The sequence below is a fragment of the Callithrix jacchus genome, chromosome 11 (assembly GCF_049354715.1).
Source record: "Callithrix jacchus isolate 240 chromosome 11, calJac240_pri, whole genome shotgun sequence".
Taxonomy (NCBI): Eukaryota; Metazoa; Chordata; class Mammalia; order Primates; family Cebidae; genus Callithrix; species Callithrix jacchus.
In genome coordinates, this window is record NC_133512.1 from 28,614,416 (window position 1) to 28,640,206 (window position 25,791).

General features: G+C 43.1%; 1 protein-coding gene across 7 annotated transcripts in view; it reads right to left on the reverse strand.

Annotated features, from left to right (window-relative positions):
* Nucleotides 1-25,791, reverse strand: part of CHN2 (chimerin 2) — a 322,514-nt gene that overhangs the window by 30,341 nt on the left and 266,382 nt on the right. For 6 of the 7 annotated variants that reach the window (XM_078342504.1, XM_002751440.7, XM_035253537.3 and 3 more), the window contains one exon: nucleotides 1,916-1,993. In XM_078342504.1, the coding sequence (XP_078198630.1) occupies nucleotides 1,916-1,993 (78 nt within the window). Of the gene's footprint in view, nucleotides 1-1,915; nucleotides 2,249-25,791 lie in introns of those variants that run through there. The other variant, XM_078342505.1, reaches the window with a different exon arrangement.

The window sequence follows — 25,791 nt, forward strand, 5'->3', positions numbered from 1 at the left end:
GGGGGTCTGCTAAGTTTCAAAGCTGTCTATTTAAAACATGGAAGACAAACGCTCCTGTGTGGCTGGTGCACGTCTCTTGAACAACTTGTCTATTTTGTGCCTTTTCTTCTTTCAAGAGCTGTAACAGTGAAGAGCTATTGAGTTTTTAAGCAAATATTAAAAGAGCTGCTGGTGTTTTCCAGTGATAATAGATTTTGTTAGCAACGGTACTACTTAAAAAATAGGAGTTGACTATCTTTTTGTTTTAAAATGTCTTACGATTATTTTTCCATCCAGGGATCTAACATGAAAAGGACTGAAATTAGTTTTGAAAGTATTAACTAAATATATGTGTGTGTTTTGAAACACAAGCTCAGACACAGAATATACATGGACAAGAGACCATGCAAACATGTTACAGTACAGCATAATTCCAATTTCTTAAAGCCAAACGAATTGGAAATTTCAAGAGGAAGGAAAAGAATTCACAAGTCCATGAAGATCCATCTTTTCATCACTAGCTGTGTATCCACAGTATGCAAAAAAATTCAAGGATTTCTGCTAAAAATCAGAAAAACATTTTAAGTCCCCAAAAAATTAATGAGGATAAAAATGGAAAACACAGTAAAATAAAAAGTTAAGGGGCTTTTAATGCTCCAAATTAGACCTGTCAATATTCAGCGAGGGGAGAAATATGAAAAGCTTTGGCATAAAAGAGGACCTATGCAATTCTTCACCCTGATGCTAAGTATGCAGGGCTGTATAATTCCATTCCTCAGTTCAATTATAGCTTGCAACTGCCTGAGCTGCTGGCTTTCTAAAAACAGATGCAGGGAAACAGACCAAACTAACACCAATGTATATTTAATAGACGAGTATTTGTCCTTAGGAAGGACTGGAAAGCAGCACAAGAAAATCAGTTTCCCTCGTCACCTCTGGCAAAAGGGTTATCTAATTCCAAGAGTCACTTGGGTTACTGACCCTCAAGGAAACATGCATTTTTTAAAAAGAAGGCAATTCACATTTGCTTCTCCTGCCTACTGTTTTCTTCCTGGAACCTCCATCTCCATTCTCCCCAACTTTCAAATGGCCAGCTCATGTTTTTGGGGTGAAGCCTCTGACTCGCACCTGTCCCTCCGTGCCTCAACTGCAATTCAAACTGGGCAACTTGGCAACAGCATCTCTTCCCACCCCTTCTTGGAAAACACATTTGGGCAAAGGAAACAGGCCATCATTTTCTGATGGCAGGCCCCTTCTACAAGTACCAGTTTGAAACGAAGATAGCGGCCTTTCCAGTTTATAAATTCACACGGGAAATTCCACTTACTAAACCCCCACCAGGTTTCCAGATCTTCTTGTTTGGTCTGGTGAGCAGGATAAAGGCTGTGACCAAGGGTGCCTCCCGCCTCCCCGGTACCCAGAGCACAAACAAAAGCTACTGGATGGCATCTCTTGTCATCATTTGATTTCACAGCTGTCCATGCATAAAGGAAAGGAGTTAGCATCATTGCTAAAACAAAAGACAAAACACAAAACGAGAAACAGGCAACTGTTTTCCCTTGCTAGGAGACAGCAATACTCTTTACTGAGTGGAAAGTACTGCTCGGCTCTCACCAGGACATCTCTGACCTAGCGAGGCTGCGCAAGCTGTGTGTTACTTTCACTGGACCTGGGAACGCAAAGTGTCAATGGGCCCAATTCTCCAGAACGAAGTCAACATACAGATAAGGTGTTTCTAGGCATAAGCACCGAGCAGACCTGCTTTCTGAGGTCTCCAGTGTGAATGGATAGAGAGCAGTGGTGTGAAGCTTATAGCTAAATGTAGAAAGCAAAGGAATTCGCTCTCATGACTTTACAATCAGAAACCAGATGGAAACGATACACGGTACCTCTCCACCCGCCCTTTATAACAGAAGGAATGCAGAAGCTTGCTTACCTTAAAGTTGTGTGTCTTCTCGTAGTTGAAGTGGTTGTCGTTGTGTGTGAGGGCTGCCCTTCGAACCAGGGAGGAGATCTGTGAACAGGCAAAGAGCTTGAGAGGGGGCCAAAGAAAGCCGCCTCTGACACCCACCTTCACCCCCCAGGCTACGGCCAGCAGTTCTTGCCGTTTCCTGCCCTGCTTCGACTTCCGAACCACAGCACACTTTTTCTCGTTTTCCAGCCACAGTTCTTGAGAGAACATAGTGCCTGGATCTCAGATCTTTCTAGTTTCCTCTGCAGAGCCCGGGAAGCCCCGTGCTGTCAGGTTTTTCGAACCGCAGCTAATGTTAGGCAGCAGATTTGAGGCAGCTGGGTCCTGTCCGCAGCAGCCTCCGGCATGTGACCTGGAAGGCTCAGTTTGAGTGATGGAGGGGGTTCGGCTTCTGAATAAGGACAGGCCTGTTTTGTGCTATGTCTTAAGGCCGATGTGTGCCTGGAACAATAGCAAACATTCATGTGCACAGCAACCCCCAGAAGCGGCATCCAGTCAGCCGTTGAGGATTCAGAGCAGGGGCTGGCAGCTTGCTTTCTACTGCCGCAGCACATTGCAAAGGAGAGGTCTCTCCTACTTATTAGCACATTTCACACTCAAACACACCAGCGCACCCCCCACCCCAGCCAGCTCTGATGTTCAAAGGCTGAGGCTGCATCAAATTAATCTGGGGCTCTGAACCCCATCCTGGGCTGAACTCCAACAGATTAAACCTTTAAACCCTGACGACTGTTTAATCTTATAGGAGTAAAGCCTATGTCTCTTTATTAAAAATCTGCCTTAGCACTTGAAAGCTTAATTTTTATTCTTACGCATGCATTAAATTGGAACAGTTTGAGCACCAAATGGGGTATCAGAGGAGAGCAAAGCTTTTCCACTCTGAGTTCTGCAAAGTTGCAGAATAAGAGGCAGGATGTCTTCCCCCAGGGCATTCCCTGAGCTCTCCTCTCCTTCCTGCACTAATAAACTCTGCTCAGATCCACAAAGACAAGACAATATTCCTCACCTAAAATCAAGACGTCGTAGTTGCTTTTCTTTTAAATAAAACATCTTCCATGTTCATTCTGTTAGTTCCCAAGCCTATAAAAATGCCCTCTTGGCTCTTAAAAGCATGGTCTGTTTCATGGTCTCTAATGACCAAAATTCTTTGGTCCTAGGTCTCCCCATGAAAAGCAGCAGGGAAATCCTGATGTCTTGGGAGTACTCCTGACTCATTGGTGAAGTTTAATGCAGCTAATGCCCGGCAGTAAAGTTAATGCTTTAGGAACCAGAAAACAAGAACGGGATAACTAGGCCTTTATGTAGGGGGGCAGTCTGTTCTCTACTGGAACAGAGCCCCACGCTCCAGCCCCTCCATCAGCCTTGCGAAGAGTAACCAAAGATCACTCCTTCCCTTGTGTAATTCTTTACTCCCAGTAATCACCATTATTTTAACTTGGTTCAGAAGTTCATCCTCCCATTTCATCCTCTTGTTACCTTCAATAATAACAGCCAATTTTTATGTTATGCTATTGAGCACAATAACTTAGGTTGTGTCAGAGGATGTTAGAATGTGTCAAATGCACTTAACTCGTTTAATCTGCAGCATATGGGTGTGAGGAGCAAGATTCTTATTACCAGTTCTTTTGGATGAAGAGATTGAGGCACTGAGAGGTAAAGTAATCTGCCCAAGGACATGCAGCCTGGTTTAAATGGCAGAACCAGGACTAGAACACAAAGCAGCTATATCCCGCGCCCACGCTCTTCAACCGTGTCCTGCTGCCTCGGTACACCCATGTGCTGCCTCGTCCTGCCATCAGTCCTGACAAATGCTTTATCTCAGATATTGGTTGAGTCTGGCCTCTCCCTACCATTCTTTCCCCGTGTAACTCGGGCCCTTGTTATCTCTCCAGTCCACGTTACACACAGCTGCATGACAGCCTTACTAATCCGCCCATGCTTCTCCATGGCTTAACTGTGTCCTGGCATTGCTGGTTTTTCATGAGCTGATCCTAATATACCCAGCTCACCCTGTTTTCCTATACTCTTCTTTACAAATCCCACAGAATCTCTTCTGTGACATACTTAGCTGCTCACCTGGTAGCTTGCTCTGTTCTTTAGACTGTTCTAGCGTCCTTTCCACATATCTACATTTTCATCAGCATTTGCATCCTAACTCAAATGCTACCCTTTCCAAAAGGACGTCCCCAAACTCTCCATTGAAGGCCAGCTGTGTCCTCTGAAATCCCATAGTGTTTTATCAACATTTTTCTGAATGCACTTGTCACTTTGTCTTGTATTATAGTGACGATAATCGCTCTTACCCCTGCCATACTGAGAACTCACTGTGACATGCTCTATGCCTAATTCACTTTTGTTTCCCACTACAAAAGTGTCTAATAAGAGTCCTTGCCACAGTACACACTGAATAAGTATAAGGAAGCCAGCGTTGCGGAAGAAGGTGTGCAAAGATGACTGCATGGTGTGGGCTCCTCTGTCCTCCTGTGACCACCCATCCACCGCGTTAGTTCCCAAAGTCAAGGTTCACTCCAGGGGTCGACCCTCTTAATGGGCCTCACCAGGCTCCTTGACCCTTCTTCCTGTTGTCTGATTCTGAAGGACAGCTGCTGGCGGGGGTTAAGTGACGGCTTGGCATCCCTTTGAAGGGCTTCCTATCCTTAGTCTACAGGTAAAAAGATAGAAGCAAAAAGGGTTCTTTCCCAACCTTCACTGCTAGCAAGGCAAGAGAGACCTTTTGACAGTGAGTCATTTGTGTAAGAGCAAATTCTGTGACATGGATTGGACTAATGACATGAGTATACTAGTTTTAGAATCTGATAAAATAACTATTCACATGGAAAGTGGGCAAAAGAATCTCCTCCTTTTGGTCTGTGGGTGGTTGAATACAATGAGATTTAACTTTCTCATGTCTGTGCTTGTACGTATAACAAGTAATTTTTATTTCCATTTGTGACAGTGATTCCTTTTTCAGATATTGATTCAATAGAATTTACCCAAACACAAGACACATTCAGATAAGTGAAGGAACCACACACTATTCCCTTAGGATGCTTCTTTACAGGGGACTAGAACCATTACCCTTGGAATGGGCATTACTGTGAGCCGTGTGGGTGACCTCAGATCACCCTCTTATTAAGGGAAAACTCATTACAGTAATCTCTTGGTGAAAACTTCCCTCTGAAATAACCCCATCACGCAGAGCTCTTCTTCAGCTCAGCTCCTCAAGGGCAGCTCCTTGTCTTCTTTTATATGCTCCACAATGTCTATTACTCTCTATACACAGTGAACATTTAATACATTTGCTGACTGTCTTCTTCTAACAAAAAATTCTATCTGACCTATTTTAATATACACATTCATGAGATGAAGCACATTTCCCTCTACACTCTGTCTGAACCAGGGATTCTCACAGGAACCACTGCTCTTTTGGGCTGGGGAATCTTTTGCTGTGGAGGCTGTCCTGTACATTGCAGGATGTTCAGTGGCATTTTTTGCCTCTATTCACTAGATGCCAGTAGAGCCCCTTCCCCCAATTATGATAATAAAAAAATGTGTCCAGCCATGGCCAAATATTCCCTGGGAAGCAACGCTGCCTGCAGTTGAGAATACTGGGCTACACTAATAACATAAATATTAATATTTATATCATGCTATGTGCCAGATATTCTACTCAGTGCTCTGTCTCCAAAATTATATAAATATATTATTATATATTACACACACGTGCATGCACGTGCACACACACACACACACACACACACACATTTTTTGGAGACAGTGACTCCCTCTGTCACCCAGGCTGGAGTGCAGTGCTGTGATCTCAGCTCACTGCAACCTCTACCTCCCAGGTTCAAGTGATTCTCCTCAGACTCCCGAATACCTGGGACTACAGGCATGTGTCACTGTGCCCAGCTAATTTTTGTATCAAGACAGACAGGGTTTTGCCATGTTGGCCAGGCTGGTTTCAAACTGCTGACCTCAAGTGATCCACCCACCTCAGTCCCCCAAAATGCTGGGATTACAAGTGTGAGCCACAGCACCTGGCCCACTTTTCATATTTTGACTCATTTAAGAATTAAACCCTATGAGGTAGGTACTGCTCTAATTATTGTTATTTTACAGATGAGGAAATAAAAGCTGAGAGTTGAAGTGACTTGCACGCGGCCACATAGATGGGAAGTGGTAGAATATGGGCACAACTGAGTCTATCTTTCCCCGAAGCCCTGAAGAACAAGTTTCTTTCTTTCTACTACATGTAACATAAAATTGATCATTTTCACTATTTAAAAACGTAAAATCCAGTGGCACTTAAGGCATTTACAATGCTCTACAATGATCAGCATGCCCTAGGTCCAGAACATTTCATCACCCCAAAACGAAACCCTGTACCCATCAGTACTCACTTCTCATTCTCTTCTTCTCCCAGCCTCTGGCAAACACCAGTCTGTTGTCTGTCTCTATGAATTTGCCTATTTTGGATATTTTGTATAAAGGGAATCACACAATATATGGCTTCTTATATCTGGCTGCTTCTTTTTTCTTTCACATTTCAAGGTTCATTTTTGCTGTGGCTTGTATCAGGACTTCATTCATTTTTATTGCTGAGTAACAACCTGCTGTATGGATATACCACATTTCATTTCCACTCGTTAGCTGATGGACATTTATATGGATATACCACAGTTCATTTCCACTCGTTAGCTGATGGACATTTATATGGATATACCACAGTTCATTTCCACTCGTTAGCTGATGGACATTTATATGGATATACCACAGTTCATTTCCACTCGTTAGCTGATGGACATTTATATGGATATACCACATTTCATTTCCACTCGTTAGCTGATGGACATTTATATGGATATACCACAGTTCATTTCCACTCTTTAGCTGATGAACATTTATATGGATATACCACAGTTCATTTCCACTCGTTAGCTGATGGACATTTATATGGATATACCACAGTTCATTTCCACTCGTTAGCTGATGGACATTTATATGGATATACCACAGTTCATTTCCACTCGTTAGCTGATGGACATTTATATGGATATACCACATTTCATTTCCACTCGTTAGCTGATGGACATTTATATGGATATACCACATTTCATTTCCACTCGTTAGCTGATGGACATTTATATGGATATACCACATTTCATTTCCACTCGTTAGCTGATGGACATTTATATGGATATACCACATTTCATTTCCACTCGTTAGCTGATGGACATTTATATGGATATACCACATTTCATTTCCACTCGTTAGCTGATGGACATTTAGACTGTTTTCACCTTTTGGCTAATTGTGAACAGTGCTACTAAGATAGCCTCATACAGGTTTTGTTTGAACACTTGTTTTCAATTATTTTGGGTATACACTAAATCTATGCTTTTCAATACTGTTTAAACTGGCTCTCATTCCCGTAATACCTACATTAAAAAATATGCAGTGGTTGAATGCTTGAATGACTCTCTTCCCTGTTGCTATCCTGTTAATGACTAGCAGGTCTGATGTCCCCTGGACTGGTTTTTAAAGAGTAGACTTTAGTTTTCTGTGAGCCCACTGTGAAAGCAGGTATTACTTAAAATACTTCTGGAAGTAGGTGGGGCTATAAATAAATGTTGACATAAGCTCACCACTTCCCCTTTCCTTCTTTTTTTTTGATGAATAAAGGTTGGGATTCTATTTTCTAAGGCCTCTCGCTGTTTTTCTTTCTCTCTACAATTAGGATCCTGGATCCAAGAAGGAACCAAGCAAGGGGAAGGCAATGGGAGGTTGTCAGATAGAGACAGGGAGGAAGGGTGGGTCAATGGGCAGGAAGACCTGGGAAAATGGAGCCCTTTGGGGTGTCTGTGGACATGTAAAATGCCCAGGAAAAAGGAATGGTAGGAGAAAGATTAACATCCCTCTTGCTACGCTGGCTTAATAACCTAGCATCATAAGCCCAGAAGGGACCTTAGAAGTTCATCTAATCAATGGCTCCTCCTCCACCCAGCTTCAGGCAGGACCACCTCTCAGCCTCTAGGGACCACAACAGTGTGCTTTATCAGTACCAATTTCTACAGAAGGTGATTTACCACCAATCCACAATCTTTCCGTAAACTTCAAGTAAATTCCAGTGCTTGGAATTCCACTATTCCAACCACAGTGTCTGTGCTGCTGAGAGCTCTACAGTTCTGTTTCTTGAGTCTGAATCTTCCTTAGGTATTGACTGCCTGAGCTATACTCCTATTCCAAACACTGCCCTGCTGTTGCAGCCTTCTCTGCTTCGTGGCAGTGCAGGAAATGAAAATCAGTATTACTAATGATGATGAGGGTGTGGTGAGGAGAGGTCTCTAATATCCCACTGGTGTTGTGTGAACTGGCCTGTGTCTGGAAAAAAAAAGTTGGAGATGGATCAAAAGCCTGGAAAAGTTCACGTGCACTGATCCAATTACTCTATTCCTAGGATTCCCTTGAAAAGGTCTCCAGATTAAGATTTAGACAGATATATAGAGAGATACAGATATTCATCAAAACAATACCAAGAAATGTGAAAAAGCCTAAACATTCAATATAGGGGAAAAGTTAAATAAATTATGGCATATAAATGTAACGGAGTATGACATAGACATTAGCAAGGATGATTAAAAGAACATTTAATGACGAGAAGATTTGCCCCTCATATAATGTTAGGTGAGAAGTAGGCTCCTGAGCCATCTATAGTATGATTCCTAGATTTGCAAGTAGGCGTACACAGAAAGTAGCAGAAGAAAACACACCAAATACATTCAATACACCAAACTGCTGTGGATACGCAACAGTTATGCTAGGTGGAGAAATTTTAACTGACATTTAATTTCTTCTATATTCTTTTCTGTATTTTTTGAGTTTCCTGCAATGACTGTGTTCTTATGCTATTATATAAGAATGGTTTTTAAAGTATATTATACAACTTTTATTAGATTTATCATGCATGGATGATCAATTCTTTTTTTTTTTTTTTTTTTTGAGACGGAGTTTCGCTCTTGTTACCCAGGCTGGAGTGCAATGGCGCAATCTCGGCTCACCGCAACCTCCGCCCCCTGGGTTCAGGCAATTCTCCTGCCTCAGCCTCCTGAGTAGCTGGGATTACAGGCACGCGCCACCATGCCCAGCTAATTTTTTGTAATTTTTAGTAGAGACGGGGTTTCACCATGTTGACCAGGATGGTCTCGATCTGTTGACCTCGTGATCCACCCGCCTCGGCCTCCCAAAGTGCTGGGATTACAGGCTTGAGCCACCGCGCCCGGCCCGGATGATCAATTCTTAACCACTGAGCTTGTCTAATCCCACTTCCTCTTTTTCCAGGGGAAGAGACCAAGGGCCAGAGAGGTTCTGTGGCATGCTGATGTTGCTGGTATTGGTACATTTTGAGGACCCCTGTTTTATCTTTCCACTGAAACTGTGGGTCCCTTGCCTGATAATTAGAACACACACAGACACCACACACACCACACACCACACACACACACACCACACACACACACCACACACCACACACACACACACCACACACACACACCATATACACACACACACCACACACCATACACACACACCACACACACACACCACACACACACACCACACACACACCACACACCACACACACACCACACACACCACACACACCACACACCATACACACACACCACACACACACACCACACACACACCACACACACACCACACACCACACACACACCACACACACACCACACACACCACACACACACACCACACACACCACACACCACACACACACACCACACACACACACCACACACACACACACCACACACCACACACACACACACACACACACACACACCACACACACCACACACACACCACACACCACACACATACATCACAAAACATGCTCAAGCTCTACCTCTACCCAGTTAAATCCAAATTTCTGGAGATGGGGCCCAGGCTCTAAAAATTCTTCTAGGGACTGTAATGTGCTCTTAGAATTGAGAGTGACCACACTAATCTCAACCACTTCAGTTCAAGGGGATTGTTAGAAAAGATGAAAGTATGAACATAGTTAGTGCTATTGACTAAATTCCCTCCAAAGAAATTAATGTAGTTTCATACACAAAATGTGATCATGTTTCTGCTTAGGCTCACCCCATACCCACCTCCCACCATGCCACGTAAAGCCTCCAGAGACTAATTAAGCAAAGGCAAAAATCTGTATCATGCCCTGCAGGGCCTTGTGGGCCCTGCCACCTTTCTGGCCTCGCCAGCCAACACTTTCTTGCTGTTATCCTGAGAATGTATACACACACCTATTAGTACGATTCTAAAATGATGACCCAGGGTCCTCACTAGCCTGCTAGCCTTATGAAACAGGCCCAGAATCAGGTCTCCTGAGGTTCTTTCCATGGAAATCCCTGGCACTCCATGTGTGGCAGATTGGGGGTGTTGGCTGCCCACAGCCCACTGACACAAAGACTCCTCCTCTCTGTTCCTGCAGGAATTTTTTTTTTTTTTGAGACGGAGTTTCGCTCTTGTTACCCAGGTTGGAGTGCAATGGCGCGATCCCGGCTCACCACAACCTCCGCCTCTGGGTTCAGGCAATTCTCCTGCCTCAGCCTCCTGAGTAGCTGGGATTATAGGCACGCACCACCGTGCCCAGCTAATTTTTTGTATTTTTAGTAGAGACGGGGTTTCACCATGTTGACCAGGATGGTCTCGATCTCTTGACCTTGTGATCCACCTGCCTCGGCCTCCCAAAGTGCTGGGATTACAGGCTTGAGCCACCGTGCCAGGCCTCCTGCAGGAATTTTACAAACATCTCAAGCTTAAAAGTTATTTCTAACCTACCTATAGTTGTTTTATTAACCCTGTCTCTGGTGACTAGCATGATGCCAATGTTGGCTTGACACTTGATGCTCAGGAAAGTTTTGTTGCAGGAAAAATAAACATGCCCATTTTTCAGCAGCCCTCTGTCTTCCTTTCCTTCCATCAGAAATGATTTCGACTTCTACGAAGAGTTAGCATGCTCTCTTTTTTCCCTTGGGCCATTGGCTCATTCTCTGCACATAGGTCTGGGGTGCTGGGGTTGGGTGACAGTCCTGGGTGTCCCATTATTTCCCCAAAGCCACAATATGTTAAATTCTGCCCAAATCCAGGGACACTCAGCAAAATGCTACAGCCATTCGCTCAGCCCTGGATGGTGTGGGAAATCTACATTTTCCTTTGCTTTCATGCTCTGTTGGTCACACTGAAATACCTTCAATGGTTGGTTAGTGGTATACTAATGTATGCCTACTACCTATTTCTGTGTCTAAGATAGATGTGTGTGTGTATATGTGTATGTGTGTGCATGTGTGTATTTTTTTTTTTGAAGGGCTTCTACGGGGATTTCATGGGGACTGGTGGAGAAAGAGGATGATGTCCATTCTGGTTTTTGCTGTGGCATTGTAGATCTGGTTCTCTATTCCTTTTGGGAAGGGAAAAAAAACTAGAAATGCTAAGTGAAATAAGCCCCAATTGCCTCATGATAATCAAAGGAGTGGTTTTCTTTTATCAACACTACTAAACCCAGCCTGCTTGATCCTATGTACTTTGAACCTTCTCACATACTGCCAAAGGAATCATCCTTGCTCTTCCTAAGAACTGCCCTGTGTTTGTTATATTCTTTGCTAGTGGTTTTCAGTCTCAAAAGAGGAGGAAGACAGCAAAGACATAAACACAAACAGGTTCCCATGGCTGCCAGAGAAATGAGAAAGATCAGGGTGGAAGCCACCGACATTCCTGCAATTGGGCTAGTTCAAGCTGTGTAGTCCTGGTTTTATTTGAGGCCATTTAAGCATCAGGTGTCAACGATTGACCTGGCTCAGTCTTAAAACTGCTGCTGATCTCCAAATCTGCAGCAGGGTTCTTTGTCTCTGATGGCACACCATGCCCAGCTGCCATGCCAATTATTCTCCAGGGACAGATGGCTAGTCTCAATGTGAGAGACACACAAAAGTGCCAAAGGAATGGTCTCAATGCCCCTCCCAGAATGCAATTCACTTCATTCAAAACAGTCACCATTTACCCAAACTGAAGGGCGTGTAGGTGCTCTGAAATGGACCAAAGTACCTTGTTTAGCAGCAAATAAATAACCTGATGCTTCTTGGGTTGGTTGATTGTGCAATGCTACAGTTGCTCTCCTTCCCACATAATACCACTAGCTGTTCTGCTGAGACTGATGTCAAAAATTGTGGCTAATCACTGATGTTTCCCACAGACTTTTTTTTAGATGTAGAAATAAAAGATACTCCACCTCACAGAGGAAGACTTTGGGTTGTGTTAAGCATCTGGCACATTTCAACACGTCATTGTTATTATTTGCTTTTTTGTTTTGTTTTTGCATGCAGTTTTCGAGAGTCAATATTAACAACATGTTTAAACATCAGAGCATAGTAATCCATTTCCTTAAATAACAACTTTAAAAGTCTTAGTCCAGTTCTCTAATGCTAAACTTTAGAAAGTATGGTAGGGTTATTCTTGAAAGAATGGAGCATCCATTAAATCAAACTCCTTAAAGCATTTGTAAAGTTAAGATCCAAGTAAATAGTGTAAAACCTACGGGAGAAGCAGCTCTCACAAAGTTGCCAGCTACAATTTTCCTTCTTGCCCTAGATGACTTTCTTCTCATAGTCCATATTCTTCTCCTCTTCCTTGCTGATCTATGACTCCACTCCCCATTTCTGGCCAAGGAAGTAAGTGTCCCAAATGACTGACGTGGGTTTTACTACAAAAGTCAAGACACTCAATTTCTGGCTTATGGCATTGAACCGCAATACGGATGTCGGGTGTGTTTCTCAAACTCTGCTCACTCAGTGGAGCCTGAGAAATCGCTGTCAAAGGCCAGACATTTGCCAAATTGCATTTGCTTGTCCACTACTTTCTTGTCCACATTATGGCAATTTGCAAAGCAGCCCTACAGAATGTGCCAAACATGGCCCCCAACTGCTCTTTTACCAGGTTCTTCGGTCAGGGGTTGGAGTAAGGTTCACCTTTGTCTACAAAAAAAAAAAAAAACCCAGAAAACAAATTAACCAGTTGTTTTCTGCATGCAAACTGTCCCATGTTAAGAACATACCAAGACACCTATTAGACATGTTTTCAAAATTTCAGAAATAAAAATATCTCCAATCCCTTACTGTGCTTTTTACAGTGAACAATCACCCAATCAAAATAGTCCTTGACGCCACTCACAGCTGTGCAGCTCATACTGCTCAATATAGTTCCTGGGGATATTTAAGAATGCAGTAGTCCTGCAACGCGGATGCTGACACATTCCAAAGATAATCTAAGTTTATTTCTGGTCTCCTGTATGAGTGGTGGCTGGGGTTTCCAAAATCTACAATTGGTCCTTATATTTGTGTTTGGGAAGACTAGCTCTTCCAAGCATATTGTCCCTTCCCAGATGGAATGTCAGAATATGTATGATCACACAGACACCTCTCAAGCCAGTGCCCACTCTGGAAGAGAGGAAGAGAGACTGTCATGCTAATGAGCAAGTGTAAATATTCCACAGGAAGACAGTTCAGTCTGAAATGACCACATGCAATCTGGCCTATGCTCTGTTTCAATGCAATACAATTATTCTTGGATATGATGCAAACATAGCTCCTGTCTGCCTGCCTTCCCTCTCTTTCTTCCTCTCTTCATTCCTTATTTCAGCAAATAATTATCGAGCATCTATTAGTTATCAGACATTGTATTAGGTCAGTGAGATAGAACAGGGAACAACTACTCTTAGTAGACAACAAACAGAACTAAGATGTATGTCGTATGTTCTCTTAGAAAGTGTTAGAGCTCTAAAGAAAAAGCGAGAACACAGGAAGTGGTGGAGAGGGAGGCTCCAAATTAAATCAAGGTGGGCAGAGAAGATCTCATGAGGTGACATTTGGAAATTTGGGCAAATAGTGGCAGGAGGTAATAAGTGAGCCATGCTGACATCTGGAGAAAGAACATTCCAGGCAGAGGGTGTAGCACATGCAAGACCATGAGATAGGAGAAAGCATGGTAGGCTCAAGAAATAGCAAAGATCAAGAATGGCTAGAGTGGTGGGTGCCAGAAGGTGAGGTAAGGGACCTAGGGCTTTCTGGGAGAGAATGGGACTTCTGCTCTCACTCTGGGTGACGTGAGCAGCCACCTCAGAGTTTTGAACAGAGCTGTGGTATGATCTGAATGATTTTACAAAAGCATTGCTCTGCCTGCTAAGTTGATGACCTGCTGGGGTACATGCAGGGACATCAGTTAAAAGCTATTGCAGAAATCCAGCTAAAGGACAGACAGTGGCTTGAACAGGGGTGGGAGCAGGGGAGGTGATAAGGAATGGCCAGCATCTGGTTATTGTTTCAAGGTAAAGTCTACAGGATTAGCTGGCAGTTGGATGTGAAGTGCACACACACTAAAGAACTCCGGGATAATGGTGCAGTTTTGGGTCTGAGCAACTAGATAGATGAAATTTCTGTCAAATTGGATGAAGAGGACTCCAGGAGGAGCAAGAGTTAAATACAAGGTCAGATGCTCCATTTTGGGTATAGAAACATTGAGGCATTTAAGCCGGGGGTTCCTAAAGAGACAGTTGCCAGAGATCTACTTCTGGGTGGATAGATTTTAGAGGAAGAGAGTTAGTGGAGATAGAGAACAGCAGAGACCCCAGGACTACGTTCTGGGACACTCCAACCATTAAGAGATCAGAAAATTGAGAAAGAACTATTCAAAGAGAAAGAAAAGGAAAGCCAAGTGGCTAACACTCATGGGATAGGTATGATGAGGTATGAGAGGACAGCACGGGTTAGCAATCTGAAAGTAAGTGGTCACCTTGACATGAGCAGTTTCCAGGAGCAGTTGGGGGAATCTGATTGCACGTGCTTTAAGAATGGGAGAAGAAGGCAGGTGCAGTTGCTCACACCTGTTATCCCAGCACTTTGGGAGCCCAAGGTGGGCGGATCTTGAGGTCAGGAGTTCGAGACCAGCCTGGCCAACATGGTGAAACCCTGTCTCTACTAAAAATACAAACATCAGCTGGGTGTGGTGGTGGGAGTCTGTAATCCCAGCTACTCGGGAAGCTGAGGCAAGAGAATCGCTTGAACCCAGGAGGCAGAGGTTGCAGTGAGCTGAGACTACACCATTTCATTCCAGCCTGAGCAACAGAGCAAGACTCCATCTCAAAATTATAATAATAATAAAATAAAAAGAATGGAAGACGAGCACTTGGATCAGAGACTACTGTACAGCGAGTCCTGGGGAGTACTGGGGAGCCAAGCGCTGCAGTAAAAAGAGTGGGAACAGGTGGGATCCAGAGAGCTGGCTTGTTTCTCCTTTAAGAAAGGAAGAAAGCTACCAGGATTTTCCTTGTCCATCATAAAACCACAGCCCAAAGAATAAAGAGTTTGACTCCATTTTTATTGTCTGATTGCTGACTGATTGCAAGCCAAGAACAAGGCCAGTGCACTCCCACCCTTGGTGTTGGGGGAAGTTCAAACCATGCTCCCCCTGCTAGCCTGAGAAGTCTCAGCCAGCTCCACCTCCTAACCACCACAGAACCCTAAGCCAATTCTCCCTCACAGCTCTCAGGCCATTTTTTGGACCTGCCTGGGGGTCAGTCTTGCTTCCCCCAGAAAGTCACATTATGGGGGAACAATAAAACTTTGCACATCCTTTTGGTGGGGGTATAACATCATTAATCTCAATACCAAACCAAATTTTGGGTGGTAGGGTGGTAGGGAAGTCCATCTGGCTTCTGTGAAGCTGGCATGGCAGCCCGTTGGAGCTGAAAAGCACCTGAGATATGACCTATACCTTCTTCTGCTCCCTGACACGTTATCAATTTTTAGAACCCAGGGCCCATGCTGCAAAGACATAATATTCTTTTGTGAAGCTATGCCTCTGCACACATGGTCCCTACCACTTTAAATATAGTGGTAGATTCTAAATCTTATTAGAATCGTATCAACAACAAAATTTTTAAAAACCCAACGATTATTGAGCTCATGTTTTGCCAGTCACATTCACCATTTTCTCATTTATCTGCATGACTGTCCTATGCCACTGGTATTATTGCCCTCATTTCAGATATGAGGAAGTGGAGCCTAAGAGACTCCTCACTATGCAAGCTTGCACAGCTAATAATTAGGATCTGAAGCCAGAGCAAGCTGCTTCCAGAGTTCACTCTCCTAAACTTCATGTGATTTTGCCTCCATATATCTGTCCCCCATTACGTTGTAATATCCTGAGAAAGAACCCTGGACTTTATTTTCTAGTCTCTTTGGTACCAAGAACCATAAAAAGCACTTAGCAAAGGTTTATGGATAAATGCATGTGTCTACAAATCTCCTGCTGATTTGCTCAGGTTGTCACAGCCAGTTAGTTGTAGAGTCAGGACAGAAAGATCCTTGAATTAAAGGACCAAGCTCCTTCCCCTATGCAACAGCAGATCTGATCAATATCCATGCTCTCCCACACTGCACAAGTTAAACAGCATCCCCTCCCCTGCTCGCTACAGAGAAACATACATATCGAACACAGGCAGGAAATTGCCAGAGAGTGTACTTTGTTAAAATCATCTTAGGAAGTAATTTGGCCATGAATATTGAGAGTTTCAAAATAGTAATATCCTTTAAGATTCAGTAACTTAATTTCTAAGAATCCAGCCTAAGGAGATTGTTTATAGCAACATGCTTTCTAATGTGAAAAATGGAATATATTGTGAAAGCTCTAACATTAGGAAATTGCTGGGTACACAGGACACACATACAACAGTAAGAATGACGTTGTGAAGAGTGTGCAGTACATGGCTGTATATGCTTCACGAAAAAAAGGCAGAGTACAAAACGATAACCATACTATGCTTACAGGCATATTTTAAAATCTCCATGCATAGAAAATCAGTGTAAGGAAACAGACCAATACCTACATCTTCTTTAGCTTTTAAAACTTCTTTAATTATATTACCTTTATAACTGGTATGAGAAAAAAAGCAAAATTTTGCCACAGAAAAACCAAATATTTTTTCCCAGTTTTGTTTTATATTCCAACTAGGAGACACTGTTTCCCTTAGGGAAAAAAATTAGGCAAGTTTCAAACAAAACTAGAAATGGGATAGATCTAAAGTATGAGAGTCTTTTGTGGTCTAGATCTCACAGCTGGGACACATTTGCAGAAACTCTCAGGTGTGCAAAACAAGTGGTTAAGTAACATAATTGGAAATGAAAACTCTTCATCTAGCAGGTATTAAGGAAGGATTCACTTTCTGTGGGACTCAAATTGCCATTTTAGGGTCTCTATTGATAGAAATGAACATCATTTCAAAATGCAAGAGAGATCACTATGACATGTAAAAACGTGATTTAGATTAAATCTCTGAAGAAATTTTCATCTTGAGCCAAGAGAACTAAAAGTTTTAAAATAAAAATACTGTATTATGCTGCTCTAATCATATATATTACTGTTTGAAAGGCCAGGGGATAAGAGAATAATAAGTATTATCATGCTCATATAACACAGATTTTCTCCAAATAAATTTATCTAGATCCAGAAAGTTACATCTCAACATGTATAGTATAGCTATGATAATTTTAGCTTTTGTAATATATTTTTTTCTTTTCTTTTTTTTTTTTTTTTTTTTGAGACACAGTTTCACTCTGTCGTCCAGGCTGGAGTGCAGTGGTGCAATCTCAGTTCACTGCAACCTCTGCCTCCCAGGTTCAAGTGATTCTTGTGTCTCAGCCTCCTGAGTAGCTGGGATTACAGGTACGTGCCACCACGCCGAGCTAATTCTCGTATTTTTAGTAGAGACAGGTTTTCACCATGTTGGCCAGGCTGGTCTCGAACTCTTGACCTCAAGTCATCTGCCCACAGCCTCCCAAAGTGGTGGGATCACAGGCGTGAGCCACTGCGCTTGGCCTGTAATATTTCAATAACGATTTGGGATGGAGGAGCTTCCGTTTTTCATAACCCAAAAGTTTTCTGGTTTAATTTTTGTTTACTTCAGTCTTATAATAACATGGCTCCATTTAAAATTTTTTATCAATAATAGAAGGTTTCCCACCATCTCCTGAAGAGTTGTGTAAGAAATCAGCATTGTAATTGCCCATGTGCAATTTGATTTGGAAATGCAGTGTGCTTATCAAACCTGTGGTCATAGAAATGACAATTAAACTCTAAAAATGGTGACAAGTTTTTGTTTGCTAAGAATTTCTTGTTAGGAAGACTCTGGAGCTAAGCTGTCCGGGTTAACATTCCTGCTTCCACCCTTCCCAGCTGGGTAACCTTGTGCCAACTTATTTAACCTCTTGTGCCTCATTTCCTCAATATGAGATGTGTATTATAATGCAGGTTCTGCATAGAGGATGAAAGGTGCACCTTGAGTTGTAAGTCGGATATTGCTCAGATCCACAGCTGGCACTGTGTTATAGAGGTGTGCACATGTGCACGTGTAATTTAATGAATAAACTCTCCTGATTATGCAGACGATGTTTTCAAAGTAAAGCATAATCTTAAGAAGGGGTTGACATTTGAGTTTAGCTAAGACTACATTTCCTTCATTTAATACAGTCAGAAATCCGTTTCTGACCTGCCACAACTCCTAAACATACAATCGTTTTAATTTGGTCAGAATCACCAGAAGGCTAAGAAGAAGCTGGAAGGATTTTAATCACAAATGGCAGTTATTCAGAGGCATTTGGCAGAATAAACATGAAGTTGCATGAGAGATGTGTAAATGCAGGCTGTGTTCTGAAACATTCTGATGATATCGAAGGAAAAAGGGCAAGAAGGGGCTTTGTTTTAGGATGTGAATTTTAAAAATAATCAGAATGAAGGATTAGGTTGTAGCTTAGATTGGTCCTGGGGATGAAAACACGGCTGGTGGCTTTGGTCCTGGGATCCATCTGGCAATGCACTCAGGCAAGAGCCTCCCATCCTCTTGGAGAATATGGGAAACAAATAGCAGGGCGGCCTGCGAACATCTCCATGGGCTCAAAACCTTCACAATCAGCTTCCTCACCTTGCACATGTAACTGGGTGCTGGAAGCAGATGGAGCTCCCTGTTCTGTGATGCAGCAGGCTTCTTTGAGAAGCAGAGGACACATTTCTAAGCATAAACCATCAGCTACATTGAGGAGTCACCTGGTCAGCGTGAGTGTATCACGAGTAGCCATTTTCAAAGGCAATCACACCAAATCCAACTGTAATGCTTTAGATTACACCCAGTTTGAATGGTTCTTAGACTACTCATAGGACACTAAGCATATTTTGTGCAGATCTACTTACTTTATTTTTTAATAAGCTCTGGGATAAATGTGGTTTGTTACATAGGTAAACACGTGCCACGGTGGTTTGCTGGACCTATCAACCTATATGCAGACCCACTTTCTTTCTTTCTTATTTTTGAGATGGAGTCTCTCACTGTCGCCCAGGCTGGAGTGCAATGGTGTGATCTTGACTCACTACAACCTCTGCCTCCTGGGTTCAAGTGATTCTCCTGCATTAGCCTCCCAAGTAGCTGAGATTAGAGGTACCACCGTGCCTGACTAATTTTTTGTATTTTTAGTAGAAATGGGATTTCACTATGTTGGCCAGGCTGGTCTCGAACTCCTGACCTCCTGATCTGCCTGCCTTGGCCTCCCAAAGTGTTGGGATTACAGGCGTGAGCCACCATGCCCGGCCTGCAGACCCACTTCTATATCATCCAGTCAGGTTTCAAATTCATGTTCCTTAAAACACTAGTTGTTCTATGATTAAATACATTTCCAAAAGTCAATATATATGGCTTTCTTGGAGAATTACTGGCATATCACTATTTTAGAACAATCAGCATTTTCCAAACTATTTAGAAGGCCAATGAATACCTATCAGTACTAATGTCTGAGAAACTAACTTCAGGATTGTTATGTTGATTGAAATAGGCAATACAGATAGTTTTGCCTGTTTGGGGAGTTGGGGAGAGATAGCATAGGGAGAAATGCCAGATATAGGTGAAGGGGAGGAAGGCAGCAAATCACACTGCCACATGTGTACCTATGTAACAATCTTGCATGTTCTTCACATGTACCCCAAAACCTAAAATGCAATAAATAAAAAAAAGAAACAGGCAATACAGATAGTTCTAGTGCCCAAAACAAAATAGTCTCCATAAAGGTTAGCTATGCTTATGATTAATAGTAACTATGCTTTAAAGAAGCTTATCTAGCTGTCCTGCTGTACCTTGAACAATGCACACATAAGGAGACTGGTACTGGTCCTGCCAACAAGTCCTGGGTGACATCCTGGGGAGTGGAAATGATTGTTGTGTGTCCTCTTTCTTCTGTGAAGTGAGTCATTCAGGGCCAGTGGAGGAGGCGACACCAGTTAAAGTAAGCAGAGGATTACTGGCTGAAGCCGATGGCACAGGTGGAATTCAGCCAGGTCAGTTCCAGGCAGGCAGGCAGGGCAGGAGGCACCGCTGCTGCGCACTCAATTCCACGTCTATACACCAGCAGAGCTTGGATACGTCTCTGGTTCTCGTGGGTCCTTCAGAGCTCCTATGATGTCTTGCTGGACAGAGCCCAGGGTATCATCTGAATCCCAGCATTCCACATTGTGACCTCTTTAGCTCCCTGGTGCCAGTGAGTCTAAAGTCCCAAGATCTCCAGGTCCTCACCCAAAGTCTTGACATCCACCCACCTTATTTTCTAAAGCCCTCTGATGGATAAGAAATAATCTCTTTAAACAATCCTTTGGCCCCAGATGACATCTTCAACAATCTGAGTCCACAGGAAACTGTCCTTTGGCCCATTGCCCTGAGCACTTCCAGAAAATTGTTGCACTCTGGTAAAGGCATGAGTGTCCGTGGGGTGGGTGGAAGCATGGGGGCTGCTTGTGTGGTTGTAGGTGATTACTCTGTGGTCAATTGCTTTGCCCTGGTTTCCTTTGATGGCCTCTGTTGCTGGATTAGGAAAGTTCACTGCCACTGGTCTAGCTGGTGCCAAGGGTTCCTCTCAAAACTGGCATAATCCAAGAGAAGCATTGAATTCAGAAAAAAAGGGAGCATTTTCTTGCCACCATATTGCCAGCACATTCTAGGTGTAAAGGGAGGCTGGGGACCTGGTGCTTCCTTCACAAAAAGAAATGATAGATGTTAATGAAAATGATGCTTAAAAGGTAATGAAATAAGGTGAGATTTCCTTGTGTTGGAATTCTAGGGTTCAGTTTCTAAAAACTGGATGTGGGGTTTTATAAATGGCTGTAAAACTCTTTTACATTCCTCTCTTCAATACGGAATGGGGAGGTAGGTCTCTTCCTTGGGAAAGTGGATAAACTAGTAACTTACTTCAGCTAATAGAATATGCTATGTGATGCCTGAGGCTGGGTCATAAAAGGCAATGAAGCATCTTCCTTGTCCACTAGAATCTTTGCTTTGGAGCCATGAGCTGTTACGCAAAACGTTCAACTATCCCAAGGCTGCCATGTTTGGCGAAGGCATAAGCTGGATGGAGAGGCCTCATGCAGGCACTCTGCTTGACAGTATAACTAACATCAGCGTGCTAGTCTTTCCAGCTCAGGTGTCAGATGTGTGAAGGAAGGAGATGCCCAATGATTCCAGTCCCCAGCTGTTGAGTCCCCCTCAAGCCTTTGAGTCTTCTCAGATGAAGCCTCAGAGAGCATGAAGCAGAAGCAAGCCATCCATGCTATACCCTATTCTAATTTCTGACCCAACAGAGCATTCAGTCATAAGACAACAGATATTTTAACTACTGAGCTTTGAGGCGGCTTGTTATTCAGCAACAGTGTCCAAAGCAGGTTTTGGTGATGTGGCCTATAGCAGCCCCTTCCACTCCTGAAGTGAAGCTAGTGTCCTTGAGGACCAAGCACGTATGTTTGTTCAGGTTTGCGAACTCATCAAGCTTTTAAAAAAGAATTAATGCTCAGCAGTGTTATATACAGCAGTAAGTTTTATGCAGAATGCATTTGTATTTTGGCTTCCTGAACAAACAAAATGCAAATGAAACAATGGCTATATTTTTTCTATTCTGAGAAAAACACTGTTACAACTACAATATTAGAATAGATTAAATGAATGGGAATTCATAGACACAAATGTTTCAATTTATGTGACAAAAAGGTATTTTTTACATTGTAGGACAACAGAAATATATAGGTACAATTTATTATATGTATAGAGACACTGCTCTAGGTACTTTGTATCCTCTCTCTTCCGTCCGTCCGTCCATCCATCCGTCCATCCATCCATTCATCCATCCAATCAACCAATCAATTAGCCAACAAACCAGTTAAACAATCAAGCAACATTAAGTGGACAATTCCTATATGTCAGGCTCTGTATTAGGCTCTGGGCATCCAAAGTGAAATAACACCTAATCTTTGCCCTCACTTAAGGTGGTTTATAGACCAGAAGTGTTGATGTTGATAGTCTAGGAAGTCTGACAGCTCTCAAGCTTGGCTGTGCGTCATTACTGTGCTTCACACAAGAAACATGAAGGCCCTTCCTTTAGGCCTGTTTTTTATTCTATGGCTATTCTCCATATCCTGAGAATATAAACATTTATTTCCTAAAAACAAAAAGTCTTCTGTTCAGAATACAGCTGAAATTTTGAGTGTGTATGTGTATAAAATCCCAGCAAGTTGGGACTGTGACTCTAAACTTGGACCTTTCTAGAAAACAGTCCATCTCCTCTGATATCCCTTCTTCCTTGTTCACCTGGCTAACTCCCAGTCACCCCTCTACCCTCCCTTGGGTCTCCGACTCTTTCTTTCGGCTCTATTTACCCTAAGTTCTATACGGTGATGTCTGCTGTGCTCATCACTGTAGTCCTGTCTTTAGCACACTGCTTGGCTGTGTAGCATACCGTACATGTTTCTGAATGAAAAGATAGAGAAATGTGTAAACTAAGGGCAAGCCCTTGTGAAATATATACTTGACTGGTTTCCCAAAACATGGTTTTCCTGCAATTTGTTGCTTTGTCCAGGAATACAGAGGGACGAGAATGGCTTCAGTTGCCCTACATGAGAACAGAACTGATGATGACCACTTATTCTACACAGCACAAAGTAGGGAAAATCATCACCATGAGATGGAACAACATCGTGAGACAAGACCAGTTACTATTTCTGTTAAGCATCTATCTAAGCAACCCACTCATCTTACAGATGAGGAAACTGAGGTCCAGAGAAACGAAGTGGTTTGTCTAAAGTCCCCATGCAAGTTGGTAGCACAGGAGTTGCCTCGGAGCAAGGCCTCCAGAATCCCGATCCACTGTTCTGCTTCCCTATGCATGTGAAGCCAAGGACAGGGCTCTGCTCCACTAGCAGCCATTTGCTTCCCTCCAACACCAAGAGATGGCCCTGTCCAAAGCAGCCATGCATGGCAAGATTCTCCACTCTAAGAATTACGGATGCTCTAATGAGAAGTCCTGAAGCCAAATCAGACCCCCTCAGATCTTTACCTCTTCCAACACTTCCCTCGTGACCTTTGGCCTTTTAAAACCCTCCTCTCTTGGTACCTGTGAAACACCCTTTGTCTAAGGAGCATCAGTGCAGCAAAAAGACATAGAACATAAAGACCAGACAGTTTGTATTCACATCAAAAGACAGTGCTTTGCCTTTAGAAGGGTACCCTCTGAGAAGCTCCCTGCTGGCTTAAGCTAGATAATACATAGGGAGGCACTGGGCATGGCAAGTAGTAGGTGCTCAATAAATATTGGATGGGTCTGAATTTGCCTCCAAATTCGTAGCAGAGGACAGCTGTGAACACGTGATTTTCCCATTGTATTCTATTGTCTTGATGCCTCCTCCCCATCCTGCTTCTCTTTCCTCTTCTCTGCCTTTTGTGGCTGCCTGGTTTCTAGTGATAAGGATAGACAAGCTTTTAGGGCTTCTTCTATCACTTGTGGGTGTGCTGGAGTCATGTTCTTGCTTTCTTAGATATCTGACCCTGCCATGCAGGGAGGAGAGGGGAAGACACGGAGCCCTACTGGGGTGCAGGCTGATGTCACACCTGGCCTGCAGTGAAGGTGGCTGTCACAATGGAGGTCCCCACCTGCTGCTATGGGCTGCTCTGTGAGGCTGGGTCAGCTCCTGGAATTGCTGCTTGACCTCACAAGAGAATTATTTGTTCCCTGCCCCACTGCACAACAAGCAGGTGTTACATTGCATATTGAGGCAGTTGGGGTCTCTCCACCTCATACATGGAAGTCTTATCTCATGAACAACCTGCAGGGAAGGTGAGCTCGGAAAGTCTCATCCAAACCGGGGAGAAAGCACAGCTGGCATGACCTTGCCCTGATTTCTCTAGGGCTGCATTCCCCTTTCAACAGTGAAAGGAAAATTTCAAATGACATGGGGGAAAACAAAGAACGGGGTGAACAGTGAGAGAAAGAGAATTAGTGGCAAATGAGAAGGAAGTAAGGATGAAAACACAGGAGGGAAGAAACATGACAATGTTTCCAAAAAACCTACAAGTCTTTGGAAAGACATTAGAGAATAAACAAAGCTGAACCATGTGAACCTGAGCCTTTCATAGCCTTCTGAGGGGGAAGAATCTGACCCCTGACCCACTTCATTCCTGGCGAGGTGTATTGCATAGGACAGAACACCAAAGGATTCCTGAGAAAACCTGAAACTACATAAAAGAGAACCAGGAACGGCCCCTCCTAGTTTAGTGTAACTTAATTCAAAACCAGGGAGACTTCTTTGTGAAAGGATCACTGTCAAATTCAAGGCCAGAGTTCTTAACCGGTTGAATTTCATGTTCTGGGCATTGCATCTGTCCGCTCCTGAATTCTGATATTCCATCAAACCACGGGATCATCACAGAAAGGGCTTTGCAGATGACACAGGCAAAGGGAAAAGCCAACGCCAAATGTGGTATCTTCTTCGGTGGGTCTGCTCTACTAAAGCACGCTTTTCCACAGCCCGGAGAATGTGGGAAACAAAGACGCTTGCCAGAGGATGCTTGATAATATTTTGATTCGATAGAACAGTCATCTGCTTATTACACACCCACTTGGCATCTTGACCGATGTGACCTTGGTCAAGCAATCTGATGTATTGGGGTCCTCACTTTCTTCACTTCCAAAATGAGGACTTAGTTGGGACCACTTTCCATCTTCAAATGTTCCACACATATTAACTCCAGGCACTAGGAACACATTTGCCCTTGGAAAGTAAAAAGTTGGGGGCAAGGGTGAGACACATAACCAGATAATAATATATTGGAGAACGGAGGTAGGGCAGCTAACATTAGAATTCTACATCTATCTGTGATGCATGGTGTGTGTGTACTCATGTTCCTTATACACAAAGCTACTGTCTCATTCCCTTGGGAAACCAGAGACGTAGTTGTTTACCTTGTCCAATAGTTCAGGAATTCAAATAGAGTCAGTATATCCCACTAGTTTTAGACTCTGTACCATCTGAAAACAGGGACCTATGCTTCAATTATACAACACATCCCCCTAACCACACCTAGGAAAACAGCTCATTGTATCTGCATTCCATTGGGAAAGTTTTAAATTAAGCAGGAATGAAAAACTGTAACACTGCTTCTGTGACATACAATAACAGGAGCATATAGTTAAAAAGTTAACAAGGGATTTATAACTATAACACAAGAAAGCTGTTTTTAAAAAGAGTAGGGAATTGAAACTACAGTATTACTATGATTTATTTCTAAACTTCAGTTAGAGTAACGTGTAAGAATTTAAAAATATGTGCTAACTCATAAACAGAGGCCACTGAGTCATGGGTAAGCACGGCATTAAAATCACTCTAGCACTGAGTGAGAGGCTTGGTCT